The following is a 13048-nucleotide window of genomic DNA, read 5'->3' as shown; positions in this document are numbered from 1 at the left end:
CAGGGTTGGGCAAGGCTACCAGTCTGGCAGGGAGCAGCAAGGTAGGCTGGTAGTCCTGTCCCTGCAGGCAGGCACCTGGCAGCAGGGCAGTGCTGCCCGTCTGCACGGAGCCCTCAATCCAGCACGTGGCACTGTCAGCAGGCAGCCTGCTGTCTCCTAGACAGTGAAATATGGCCACAATTAGCCCGGATACAGTTCAATTATGATAAACAGCGTTTGCACCCTTTAAGCCGTGATTAAAAGGCCTCCTCCCGTTGATAGAGAGACCTAATTTCATATTATTATCGCTGTAGCTTGATTATAAAGCACTCCCTGGATGTACAGTTGGGAGATGGATGTGGAGGCTTCTTTATCATTTACACGTCAGTAAAGATGCAGCCTTCCCTCCACCACAACATCCATCCAGCGGTGGCGGGGAGAGGGGGGCTCTGCCTGCACCCCCCCTCTCGGGGCACCCTCTCCCCGTGTCAGCCGGGCCTCGCTGCCACACGCAAGTGGGCAAAGTCACCCTTACGGTAACAGCTTGATAAATGGGCGGGTGGTAATGAAATGGAGACATCAAGGCGTGGGGCGAGGAAGAAAGAGTGGTAATCGGAACGAGTGGAGCTGTCCCGAAACGGAGGGGAGCGGGAAGAAGGATCGCCTCTGCGCCGTGTGCTGTCAAGGGAGAAATTACACATTTACTCTTGCTTTTTCTTAAGGAGACGGCCCTCATAGATCAAAACATGGATTTACAAGCCAATTTTCAACATGAAATATAGACACCAGGAATCAATTTAAACCCAGCTTCTATTTTAGCAAACGGTGCCTGCATTTAGTCCCAGGTAAATAACACCAGCCGGAGCCTTCCCCCTCCTGGCTCGCTGCCCTGTCAGCACTCACTCTGGTGTCCAATTCAACCATAGGGGATGGCTGAGGTTCACCAGCCCATCTGCCCACTTCCTGACAGGCTGGGGCCTGAGGGCACTGGGCAGCACCAATGCCTGGCTCTGGAGGGGATGGGGACTATCCCAAACTGTGGAAGCAAGCAGAAAGAGCAAGATGCCATCCAACCCCTTCCTGAGAAGGGTGAGAGGAAGGAGAGGAACCTGCTTGGCTGGTGGAGGGCAGCTCTGGCATCACCTGCTGTCCCAGTGCAGGTACAGCCCCTTTGCTGGGCAGTGCCACCGAGGGTCAGAGGTGCTGGAAGATGGGGGCCCTGGCACAGGACTTGCAGGGAAGGAGCCACTGGCCAAGAGCAGTGTGTCGGTGTGGGTCTGGCTTGTGGGAACGTTGCCTTTCCCATCCACCAGCAATTCACAGGTGAGGGGCAAACATAAGTCTGGAGGGCCCAGGGGTGTGTCAGGTGGGAGCCTGGGCCATGCCAGACACAGGCAAGCCTCCAGGTTCTGAGCATGGATCCATCCCCATGCGGCCCGGAGAATGCAGGTGGCTAGTGCCAGGGAGCCAGGGAGCCTGCACTCACCCTACACTGCTGCGAGACGCTTGGGACAGAGTGTTTGGACTGGTAGGCTCAAAAGCACTGTGCAGCTCTTGGTGCAGCCCCTGTGTGGGACTCAGAGCTTGCTCCAACAGCTCCTGGTTGGATTGTGGGTCTAACCGGGCATGTCTGTGCTTTCTCCACAGATGACTGTAAGAACATCGCCAACATCATGAAGACACTGGCCCATAGAGGCTTCATCTTCAAGCAGACCTCCAAACCCTTTTGATCCCCAAGGCAAGCCAGGCAAGGGCTGCATGCGCCCGGCGCCGGCGAGGCGGGGAGGACGGGCTCCAGCATTAAAAAAAAAACGGCAACCGAGGCCAGAGGAACCGATACAAAAAAAAATCTCAATTTCAGCTGTTAACTCCAGTAGAGGTTGTATATATGGGAAGGCAAATCTGTGTAGACCTGATGTGACTCCCTCTCTGGGCTGCTCCGGACATTATGCCATGCTAGCGGACAGCCGCGTAGGGCGCTTGCACCACATTTTAGACTCGTAGTTTGTTCTTTTTCTTTGGCTCCCGATTTCCGTCCCTCCCTCCATATCCCACCCCGTCCTCCCTCTCCCGCCCTGTAGCCAGAGCATCCCCCATCTCCTTCCCGGCATGGGCCGTCCCCGCCTTCCCTTCTTCTTTCTTTTTCTCTGGTTTTATGTTTCCAGGCCTCGATGGCTGCTGCAGCGAGGCCGACGTGTGCCAGAACCCAGGCAGCACTCACGGAGGCTCAGCAGTGTCGAGACGGCCCCTCACCCACCCTGCCAGACCCCCCCCGCCTCCCTCCCGAGCGCCTTTTTCCCCGTTTTGAGTCAACACTAACCCCTCTCTGACTCCTGTATGTGACAAACGCGATCCGTCTCTTTATGTTCAAGGTGAAGTGCCTGTATTCTCCGCTGCAGAGCCCCTGGCAGCCCCACGGCGGGCTGCGGGGCCCCGGAGGGCTCCCTTCAGTGGGGTGGGGGCCCGGTGGGCGGGCAGGAGGGAGGTGACAGTGTCCACGCGGAGCCTCGTCCCATCCTATCCCTGTCCCGTCTGCTCGTGCCTCTTGCAGGGCTGGTGGGATGCCCCGGCCCCGCCGACCGATTCCAGCTCCACCAGGGCCAGGCCTGCCGCAGCACCACGTCCATTGCCGGCGGTGGACGTGCCAGCGTGCGCTGGCCCCCGGCCCAAGGTACCTGAGCAGGGGAGTTGCAAATTGCCCCAGGCCCCTGACCCTGCTCCCCTCCGACCCCATCCAGCCTCCCTCGGTTCCTGAGCTGAGGCTCGGCCCCCACATGCGCACGGTTCCCTGCGGGCCGTGCCGTGCCCCTTGCAGGTCCCGCGGACGCTCAGCAGCAGCTGGCTTGTTGCCTGAGAGAGTTGCCGAGCACATCCCCTCCGACTGGGTGAGCTCCCAGCCAGCCAGGGCAGTTGTGGGGCAGCCGTGGGGCAGGCGCGTCCCCCCCCCCCAGTGTCACCCAGCCCCGGGGCCCTGCTGAACGGATCCCTTGTCCGGGCGCTGACCTGCAGGGAGGCTGCAGCCCCGGGCCCGTGCGTGCATGGCCTGGAGCGAAGCCGGTGACGGCAGCCAGAAGGGCAATACAGGCACTGAACTTGGCGGTACATGACTGCATGGTGTGTGGTGTTCCAGTTAAACCAACCGATAATGCAAACCCAGCATTTTCATTGTCTAGTTATTCCAATCCTTGCTGTAAATGTGCCACATGAATAAAGTTTGGGGGGTAAAGGAGTCCGGGCTGTGCCCATGCATGTGCGTGTGTGTGCAGGAGGGGGCTGAAGTGGGTGTGTGCCACCCGAGGAGATGGGAGCAGGATGCCCCAACAGTGCAGCTGCTCTCACTGGGATATGGCACCCCAGAGCACCCTGCTCCTTAAAAAGGCAAACATTTTAGCTGTAGAAGAGAGATCCAGGTTCCCTGCTGCAGGGAGCACTGCCCTGCACTCCAGCGTGGCCACCATGGGTCGGCCTCGCAGGCTCCCACCAACTCAGGTTTGGTTGTGTCCCAGGATGGCTCTGTCCTGAGGATGCCACCAGCCCATACAAGCTGGGCTGCACTCACAGGTGTTCCTAAGCAACCTGCCAGCTGCAGGGTGACAGTAGCACCCGCCATGTCCCACTGGCATCTGTCATCCCACCCTGCAGGCAGGAACTCTTAAACACTGAAGCTGGCACAGTTCTGCCAAGGGCACAGCACCATGATGCGCAGGAGCCAGGCCAAGTCATGCAGGAAATGCAACCACGTCCAGGTGTCCAAGGAACCCTGCCCAGTACCACTGGGTGACAAGGACACAGCTCTCCAGCTGTACAGAAGTGAGCAGCTCCCGGAGGAAAGGGGCAATCCCAGCCCACTTACTCCAAGCAAAGGTCACAGGGGTTTTAATGGCTCCCTCTGTGTAGCCCCTGATCAGCTTTATTGACCTATTTTCTATGGAGTCGTCTAATTAGTTTTCTATGAAAACTAAGAACTTGGCCTTTGCCCTTTGCTCATGCAGGCAAGAATGTGACTCAAAGGACGCTGTCACGGTAGGATCGATCGCCAGTTACCTTGAGAGGAAGAGCAGAGGGAACGAAGAAAGGTGGGCAGGAGGGCAGCAGCCCAGAGCAGGACACATCTGGGGCCATCCACGGCTGCAGTGGCCACAGGCAGCAGTGCACAAACCCAGGCCCCCCTTGTTGCCATCAGTGATGCCTCAGCCCATCAGTCCATGCTGTGCTCAGCCCTGCAGCCACGCCCTGTCCCCAAAGGCTGCAGAGACATCTCCCTGGCCAGCAAGCACCTGGGATAGACGAGTCTCTCTAACCAAGGCTTGCCCAACATCCCTGCTACTCCAGTCCTGCTGGCCCCACGCGCCTGTTCTCCAGGCGTCAGTGTGTGTGGTGGGAGGCCCCCCTGCTCCCCCCAGCACCAAGGCAGCCCCCCAGTTTACTGCTGGGCACTGGGCCAGAAGGCAAACAGAGCATGGAATTTGCACGGCTAAAAGTTAAATACAACACACACAGAGATTTCGTCAGAGGCCCTGGCACGGGCTGCCTTGGCGGGATCTGATTAACAGGAAAATAAAAGGGCCAGAGAACCCACACAGCAGTGTGAACAGATGCCCTATAAAAATCAAATAACATGGTAATCAAGAGGACCAAAAGGTACATTTAAAAAAACAAAAACCCACCCTGGAAACAAAGGACCTGGGCTTTGTGGCTTTCCTGGGAGGGCTGCGGAATTAATGGGGAAGAGCACATGTGTTTGATAATCTTTATATGGCAAAAGACCCATCTTTCAAATATGTCACAAATTCATATTAATCACCTTCCTGATTGCCTTCTGTGGCACAGCTATTCCAGTTGCCTTGGGCAAAACTGGGACCTGTCTGGGTTAAAAAAAATGTTTTACATTATAATTTACAAGAGCCTACAAGTCTAGTTTCTTTTAATGGAAAGAACGATTAAAAAAAAAAGAGAGGAATATATATACACCCTGGTATATATACACTATATATATATTAAAATATACTATATATATAAAAGACAGATATTGTAACTCCATCTGGAAAGAGAGAATGTTTGATCTTAACAATGTAACTTCTAGCTTTTCAACAGGCTCAGAAAACAAGAAGTCAGCAGGAGTTCAGATAAAGGAAGCTTAAAAGTCAAATAATCTGACTCTGAACCTGAGACTTCTTAGACTCGAGGTCCTTTCCTTTACCCATTAATGGGCTGACTTGTGAGCTCAGGAACAAAGTGCTGCAATGTGAGGATTTCTGAGAGTCACTCATTACAGATCACTGAGTGGGAGTCTGAGTTGTGTAAATCAAAGGATCCAATCTGGAGTAACTGGCTGAACTTCTGCTTGGAACTAATTTGTTCGAGTTCGGCTCACCTTTCACCTCCCGAAGGCCCCGAGTAAAGTCCCCTACCGGGGTCAGCAGCAGATGGCACTGGGGGATCCCAGCCTCAGCTTTAATGGTCAGTGATGGCACTGCAGCCCCCAGGAGAGGGTGGACCAGCAGCCAGGACAGGAGAGGATGCAGTGGACACAGCAGAACGGTGCTGGGCTTCCCGCTACCCTGTGGAGTCTGGCTGCCTAGAACAGGCAGTTACTTCTCCTAATCTGGGCTTAAACACTCTGCGGAGATGTCCCCCTCCCCACTGCTGGCCAAGGGGATGGTGGCAGCCAGATATTGTCACAATCAGTACCTTCAGGACTCTGATGTGCCTATGCCTATCTGTTCCAATTCCTGGAAAGGAATCCAGGCATGGCTGGGCAGGGCTTGGAGCCAGGATCCTAGTCCTTTTCCTGGCTTTGCCACTCATTCCCTCCAACATCTGGAACAAGATATTTCTCTCCAGGAAAACAATTCTGGCTTTCAGGGGAGCAGCTGGTTTGGAGGCTGAACTAATCCCTGCTTAATCCCAAATGTGGAGTGCCAGGGACGGACAGTGCTAGACAGCACCAAAGGGATTCACCAACTCAAAGGAATTTGAAGGCAAGACGAGATTAAATGATTCCCCCAAGGCCCCCAGGGTAGCTCAGTGGCAAAGCACACACTTGAACTCGGGAGTTCAAGGCTGGCATGGCAGGGTTAAACTGCTGAAGCAGCCTCAGCCACAGAAAGGGCAAGGGCTGCAGGAGGTGAGGGAGGGAAGGGAGGGAAAGGCCACTGCAAATCATGGTTGGGTTTGTTCTACAGAACATGTTGGCACTACCAGTGTTGCTGACCCCACTGCAAGATCCTCTTGCAGTGTCCTGGGCCTGCTGCTTCCCACGCTGTCCCATCACCTGGGGACACCTCAGGGTTTTTTCTGCACAGGGTGGGGACACATGCATGCACCCCACCAGGCAACTAGAGAGCAACTGGCCCCAACACCCCCATCTCAGAGCTGCCCCCAGCCCACTGACCTTCCAGAGGCCACAATTTTTAGCCCATGACACTGAGCGAGACGCACTGGGGCTGCTCCTACCAGCTCTGGGCAGGGCCAGGAGCATCACCCAACACGTGGCCTCAGCTCACTCCATCCTTGGAAAGCTGGTTCTGGGCCACAGGCCGCTGATCTCACCCACGGCCACACTGTCCACAACAGCAGATAGGGTTCGAGGCAAGCACCAGTGCCAGGCCCTGCCCCAGCCCCCAGATATACCTGAGCCCAGCAGAAGGTGGTACAGCAGCCCCACTCCCCTCCTCTCCAAGACCACCCCCTCCAGCTGGGATGTAATTTTCCCGCCTCTCCAAAAGGTAGCATAAAATGGTCACAGTGTGAATGTGCTTGACCTTTGTCTTGGACTAATCTAATTGTGTCGTCTTTGGTGTAATCAGCCGGTAAAGGTCAGTGCTGTATTTAACATGGGGGCCCTTTAGGTACTGAATTTGCCTTGCAGTGAATTAACTTGATTATATTTCTTTCAAATATGTCAGAGACCAGGTCAGTTTAACCCTCTCTGTGCTGTCTGGGCCCACCCCTTTGTTTCCAGTTCCAGGAGGTGGCACTGAGGAACAAGGTGGTCAGAACCACAGGCATGGGCCCCCTCCTCCTACAGCCACACCCACCACCACCACCTCCTTCCACCTTCCCAACAAGCAAAGTCTCAAGGGAGAGCAAGTGTCTTGTGAACCAGCCCAAGGAGCTGGCAAACCAGGACACTCCAGATCGCAGGGAAGAGTGAGATTTCAGACTGATGCCACAGGGGGGAAAAAATAATTAAAAAAAAATTAAAAATCAGAAGACTCCTTTACAAACATGAACCTGTCTCAGTGGAACGCTTCCTTACGACTCCATGTTGTCACAATCAAATAGGACATCACTCAAGTCCAGATTAACGTGTCACTCTACTGTTGACAGATAAGGTGTTCTCGATATCCTGCAATACATTTTACATTTTAGAAATCAAAGGTGTGTGCCCACTACCAGGGGCAGTATGTCTGAGGCGTCGAGGATGCCACTGTGTGCAGACAGGCAGCTTTTATTCAGGCAGTTCAGCTCAGCTGTACTGGGGACAGCACAGAGGGGAAAGCAACCTCTGCTTGATCCTCCAGGCATACCCTTGGCCCTGAGGCAGTGGTGAGGGGCTGAGCAGCCTGCCCTCACAGAGGTCAGGGAAGAGAGGCTGGTGATTTGCATCCTGCAGAGGTACCTGCACAGGACATTGTCCACAGGGTTCGCTGTGGAGAATCCTCAGGTCTGGCTTTCCTCTCCGGCACTGGAAGTACGTTATAAAAACAACCCTCTGCTCTTTCAAACACCTCTCTCCTTCCCCAAAGCCTCCTGCTCTGGGCAAGGACTACTGCTTGTCTCCAGGATTTGGGCTAGTCATGGCTCATCACCTCAAGACTGCTTTCCCCACTCACTGCCCTTTGCTGAGCAACCCTTATGGGCCTGTGTCCTGGAAGGAAAATGCCCCAGGCCCTGCAGCTGTACTGGATCGCTGTTGCTTGCCCTAGTGCAAGCTCTAGTCACCCAAAGCCTTGCCTGCTTTGGTCCACGGTGGCAACCCACGGTCAAGCCATTTGCCTGCATGCAGGATGTACGAAAGCCCTGCTGACCCCACCTATAGCACCAAGAACACTGTCCAGCCACAGGAGACGAGCCCAGAGAGCAGCACTGGGACCTGGGGGAACAGGCGTGCTGTGCTCCCATGGACGCGCACGGCCTGGAGGGAGAGCAGGGGAGCACCCCAGCGCTTGTCAGGGGCATCTGCGTCGGAGACCCTGAGTGCTCCTGTTCTGCCCCCACAACCTTCCTTCTCACCGAGTTGGGGGTCAGTGGTGCTCCTAACTACAATCAATGATTTTGGTCCTTGCCATCTCCCTTGACCTCCTCCATGCCGAGCCCTGCCTGGCCATCTGGATGGGCACCTTACCCACCTGAGGGGGCCAATGCTACCAGCTTTGGCCAGGGCCTCATAGCGGTGCCGTAACATCTGCAGCTCATATTCACAGTTTGGCAAACGCTTGCTTCAGCTCGTACAGCAGCACCAGGTCACTCCGTAGCTCGTTGAACATCTGGACGATCTCCTCTGTGGGCATAGGGTTGAGATCTAGGGAGAAAAAGGGGTTCTGTTAAACACCCAGACATGCCAACTTACAATGGAAGATCCCTAGAAAGGTCCTGGCTGCCCATTCACTTCCCACAAAGACACTCCAGGAGCCTCACTCCCATCACATGGCAGGACTTAGGAAACCTTCGTTAGCCTCACAGAAAGTGAAGCTTTAAGAAGCACTCGCATCCTTCCCCAAGGCTTCCTTAGCAAGCAAAGAAGGTTACTCCCTTCTTTTTAAAGCAGAAAAGGGGAAACCACCCTGGTTGAGCTGCTTTCACCAGCCACAGGAGGCCTTCAGAACTCACACAGTCTCTGACACAACATATCAAGGACATAAACCAGCTGGCCCAAAAAACTAACAAAAGTTAACAGAAGCCAGTGCCAGGAGCAGGCTCAGTTATCTCTTGTAAATCACCAATAGGGCTTTTTTTTTTTTTTTTCTTCTTTTCTTTTTTCCATTTCTAAAAATCCTGCCGGCCACAGTGGAAGGAAAGGGAATCATCAGGTGTTTAATCAAGGGGCACTGCACGCTGGGACCTGTAGTACCTGCAAACTGTACCCACTGCATGGAGGGCAGCAGCTAGCCATGGGCAGCACTTCTTCCCCTCTAGTACGAGTGGGTATTGGTACATGTTATGTGAACCTGTCTTTCTGCTGCTAAGACACTGGAGTTCAAGAGCGAGGGATGTGTGGTTTTACTCGCCTTTCAGCAGAGATGCTCCAGATTTTCACACAGGCATGCAATCCTATAAAGGGGGATGAACAGTCCCAGACACATTTTGGGACCTTGCCACCGAGAGCAGTAAATTAAGAGGAAATGAAGCTTAAAAAGCGAGACAGGGCAGCCCTGACAATGAGCATGCCATGGTCACTAACACACTTAGAAGTACCTCTCCCGGCAAGGCTGAGATTTGCCTTCCTAATACTGTGCTGCCTCTCTTGATGGTTAAAAAGGCCCAAACAAGAGAGAAACAACGGCTCCTTTTAAAACATTTTTCTACTGGGAGAAAAAAAATACCCCTGTGCATCTTGTTCTGGCTTTACCCTCTCTCTTTTTTTTTTTTTTTTTTTTTTTTTTAACACATAAAATATTTTAAAAAACCATTCACATACTGGTTATTCAAGAACTGGCTGTATTACTAGGGGAAAAAATAGCCCATCTTGAGAACAAAAGCTATCTCTGTGTGTCTCTTTCTCTCTTGCGTTGCCCCCTTTACTCACCTACTCCGAGTTCCATCAGCATCTGCTCCAGGGCTTTAATCTTCTTCTGTCCCACCGAGCTTGGCAGTTTTCATCTGGAACACAAAGGTAACAGAGCCACACAGCTCAGAGATAGCCCTCACTCACAGCCGTCTAGTTCAAAAGGCAAGAGAGCTTTTCTTTTTATAGTGCAGGGGGAACAAAAAAAGAAAGGGAGAGAAAGGAAAATCAAGTGGTAAGAGAGGGAGACAGGGGCTGAAAGTTTTCAGACTAGGTCCGAGGGCAGGTTTTGAAAAGCCCGGTCGTGAGGGCTTTTTATTTTCTCTCTCGTGTGTGTGCAAGACACGCTGTTTTACAGTTTCCATGTGTACTGAATTAACAACAAAAGTTCTTCATGCCTTCAAACCCTCTCCCGCAGTGCCCAGCCCATCAAAGGGCTCATTTACACAGCAGCTAATGTGCAATGCTGCCCTACTTTATTCGCTTTAGCCGGCCTGATTAGACTCATGCGCTAACAGACTCACTTCTCCTTTTACCTGCTGAGCCCCCGACCTGTGGGATTCATTTACAGAGCAGGCTTATAACAAGGGGGAGAGACCAGAGAGAGCACAGTTACTTGACTGGCGGAAGTGTGAACACACAATTTACATTGGAGCTAAGGGGCTAGGTGAAGAGGAAGCATCAGATGTGAGCTATGAAAGGGAATCGGAGCTGGCCAGGAGAGGAAGAATGCATACACTTAGCAGGGTCTTCCTCTGCATTCATTTGGGCTCTAGCAGGAGTGCTAGCTGCTCAGACCAAGCATTTTATTAGATTACAAGCTGCACAAACGCAGCTGGCACAATATGCAGGGAGACCAGGTTTCTGAGCCCTGTATGTATACCAAGAACAAATGAAAGCACTTTCCTTCCTCAAGCAATGTTGCAAGGCAGACCGGGAAAGAAACCATTCTGAACACCACAGTGTTGAAAAACTCACTGCACATAGCCACAGGCTGCTCCCTCCATATGCAGCCCTGAGAGGATAAGCTTACACCTTCACCTCCACCTGGGAAACACCATCAAGCCTGTCCAAGCAGGAACAAGCCCAAGCCTGTTCCAGCAGGCCACAAGCGAAGCCAAGAGCAACCTGAAAGCCAAACCTGCATGCCACTTACTGATCAGTGGCCCCAGCCTCAGCCAAACCAACCACAAGACCACAACACTAGGCTAGGAATGACCTGAAACAAGAGCCATTCTGTACCCCACTTTAAAACTGGCCTCTGAGGTGAGCTCACCAAAGGGTCTCATGGTCACCTTACTTCCCATAAGCCACAGGTTGAAGTTCTCCAAAAGAGCCTGATGTAAATGTCTCAAATTAGGCCCAGGATTTCAACACCATTCGCTGCCCCAGCTAAAATGGCACCAAGAGACACCATGTGGAACCTCTTCATTCCTCTGAAGGCACTGCATGAACATACCCAAATGGTGAAAGCACTAACAGTAATTCAGCTATGGCTAAGTATGTCCCATCAGCAGCTCATTAACTCCCATGCAGGACCTGCTGGGAAAACCCACCTCCTCCACCACATCATTTTAGCCAAGAAACCAGAGCAAAGATGTCACACACCCCAAGGGAATGGGCCTTTCACCGTATGCACTATGAAGCACTTGGTCATCTTGCTGGATATTAACCCTCACAACTAAGACAACAGCAAGAATTTCTAAGAAACCAACCTGATCCAGAGGATCCAAAAGGAGCACTAGGAAAAGAGGAAAACCTGCCCTCGTGCAAACTGCCAGCACTGCTAGGGACTAGAGGACACTTCTGTCCTTTTTTAAACCCTGAGGGTCTTTAGCTCAGAGCTGAAGTCTCAGCACTGCGGTGAATTTCATACTTCAGAGACTGAACCTTTACACTTGACCACAAAATTATTGCTTTAGCAGAGTAAAGTCTGCCAAAGGTATCAGGTATTTGGATTTCAGTCAAGTCTTTGGTCCAGAGTATTAACTTGAGCAGAACCTTACTAAAACTGGCTTCCCCAGGCGCTCTGCAGCAGACTGTCTGTGCAGGCTCTGCTGAAAAGCAACAGGGCTGGGGAAGAGCCCTAAGACAAGGCAGTGCAAAGCATGAGGGCAGAAGGGTCTGTGTGTTTGGTGGGTGCTTTGCTGTAGCTAGCAGTGGGATGGCAAGGAAGGAAAGGTTACTTAGCACAGCTAAGCACGAGACAGAACCATTAGCTTCAGGAAGACATTCCTGAGAGCAAGAGGCCAGAGAACTGTTCTACCCCATGAGGAATCATAGAACACATCACAGAAGGAATCACAGAAGATGGGCAATGCACCCAGCTCTGCCTCAGCTTAGGGACGTAGGGGCTGACCTAGTTAGGCTGTGCTATCCTTAACTTCTGGAGACTAAGAGTTAACAGATCCCAGCATCTCCTCCTTGAAATGCTCTGGACACAAAACACTTGTATGATTATCAGAGACCTAAGAATCCATCTACACCTCTGCCCCTAACATCCACATCATGGTCTTTGTAGGTAAAGGCAGGAGTCCCTTCTGTCAAATGCCAGCTGGCAAAAGCATGCTGGACTTGAGGAATGAAGGACAAGAAACAGGAGAAGTTCATGCTTAGCTAGGCTAGGTAGACAGTTGGGATGTCTTTGTTTGTTGGTTAGAGGAGGAGCACAGGTTTTTCTCCTGGGAGGCTTCATCTATCTCAAGGAACTATTGGCAACACAAACAATTAACCTGGCAAAGCCTTCAACTGTAACATTGTGTGTGTCCTGTTCACATCCCACTGGAGTCTGGTCAATGAACACCAAGCCAAGGTCTTCACTACCACTCCTGAAGATTAGAGGATGGAGCAGAGAAAGGCCGAACACATTAATTTAACTTCAAAGAAAGGAACACTACAGATGCTCAGGAGTGGGGCTGTAAGTTGAGTTAAAAAAACACATCAATTAAGCTTCCTTTTAATTCAGGCAGGAGGATCTGGCCTGCAAACAGGAAGGCTTCATTGGTTTCTCAAAGCAAGAGTATATTTTAATTTTACCATCATTAAGAAAATGTTATGATTTATGTGGCTGCTGTCGGACTAATATCTTTAGAATTTAGCTGGCTAAGCCAATTCATCTCTAAGACTGATGAAGGCTGATTGCTCTCTATGCAAAATGTATTAAAACTAAATGAGCAGTCTATTACTCAAATGCTGCTGATAATCTGTTAGCCAGGGTCCGTTAGCTGGGCTGCCTGGTTGCAGGAGAGAAGCCTTCTTGCCCTGTACAGCTCTGATAAACCCAAGCTTACTTCAGCAAGCCCTTCTTTGTTTTGGACTTTTAAGTAGGTGTTCAGAGAT

The 13048-nt window shown here is 52.1% G+C and overlaps 2 protein-coding genes across 4 annotated transcripts in view; one reads left to right on the top strand and one right to left on the bottom strand.

Moving 5' to 3' along the window:
• Positions 1–3208, top strand: part of ERI3 (ERI1 exoribonuclease family member 3) — a 132295-nt gene extending 129087 nt beyond the window's left edge. For all 3 annotated transcript variants that reach the window (XM_030454820.1, XM_030454822.1, XM_030454821.1), the window contains exon 8: positions 1627–3208. In XM_030454820.1, coding sequence (XP_030310680.1) covers positions 1627–1709 — 83 coding nt within the window. In that variant the 3' untranslated portion in view covers positions 1710–3208. The remainder of the gene's footprint in view (positions 1–1626) is intronic.
• A 1760-nt stretch (positions 3209–4968) lies between these two features.
• The window catches only part of DMAP1 (DNA methyltransferase 1 associated protein 1), a 32675-nt gene continuing 24595 nt past the window's right edge, over positions 4969–13048 (bottom strand). Inside the window, 4 exon segments of the mRNA XM_030455742.1 lie at positions 4969–8325; positions 8327–8410; positions 8412–8506; positions 9731–9801. Coding sequence (XP_030311602.1) covers positions 7795–8325; positions 8327–8410; positions 8412–8506; positions 9731–9801 — 781 coding nt within the window. The 3' untranslated portion in view covers positions 4969–7794.

The sequence above is a fragment of the Calypte anna genome, chromosome 8, assembly GCF_003957555.1.
Source record: "Calypte anna isolate BGI_N300 chromosome 8, bCalAnn1_v1.p, whole genome shotgun sequence".
NCBI classification, from domain to species: Eukaryota; Metazoa; Chordata; class Aves; order Apodiformes; family Trochilidae; genus Calypte; species Calypte anna.
This window is presented reverse-complemented; position numbering and strand designations above follow the sequence as displayed.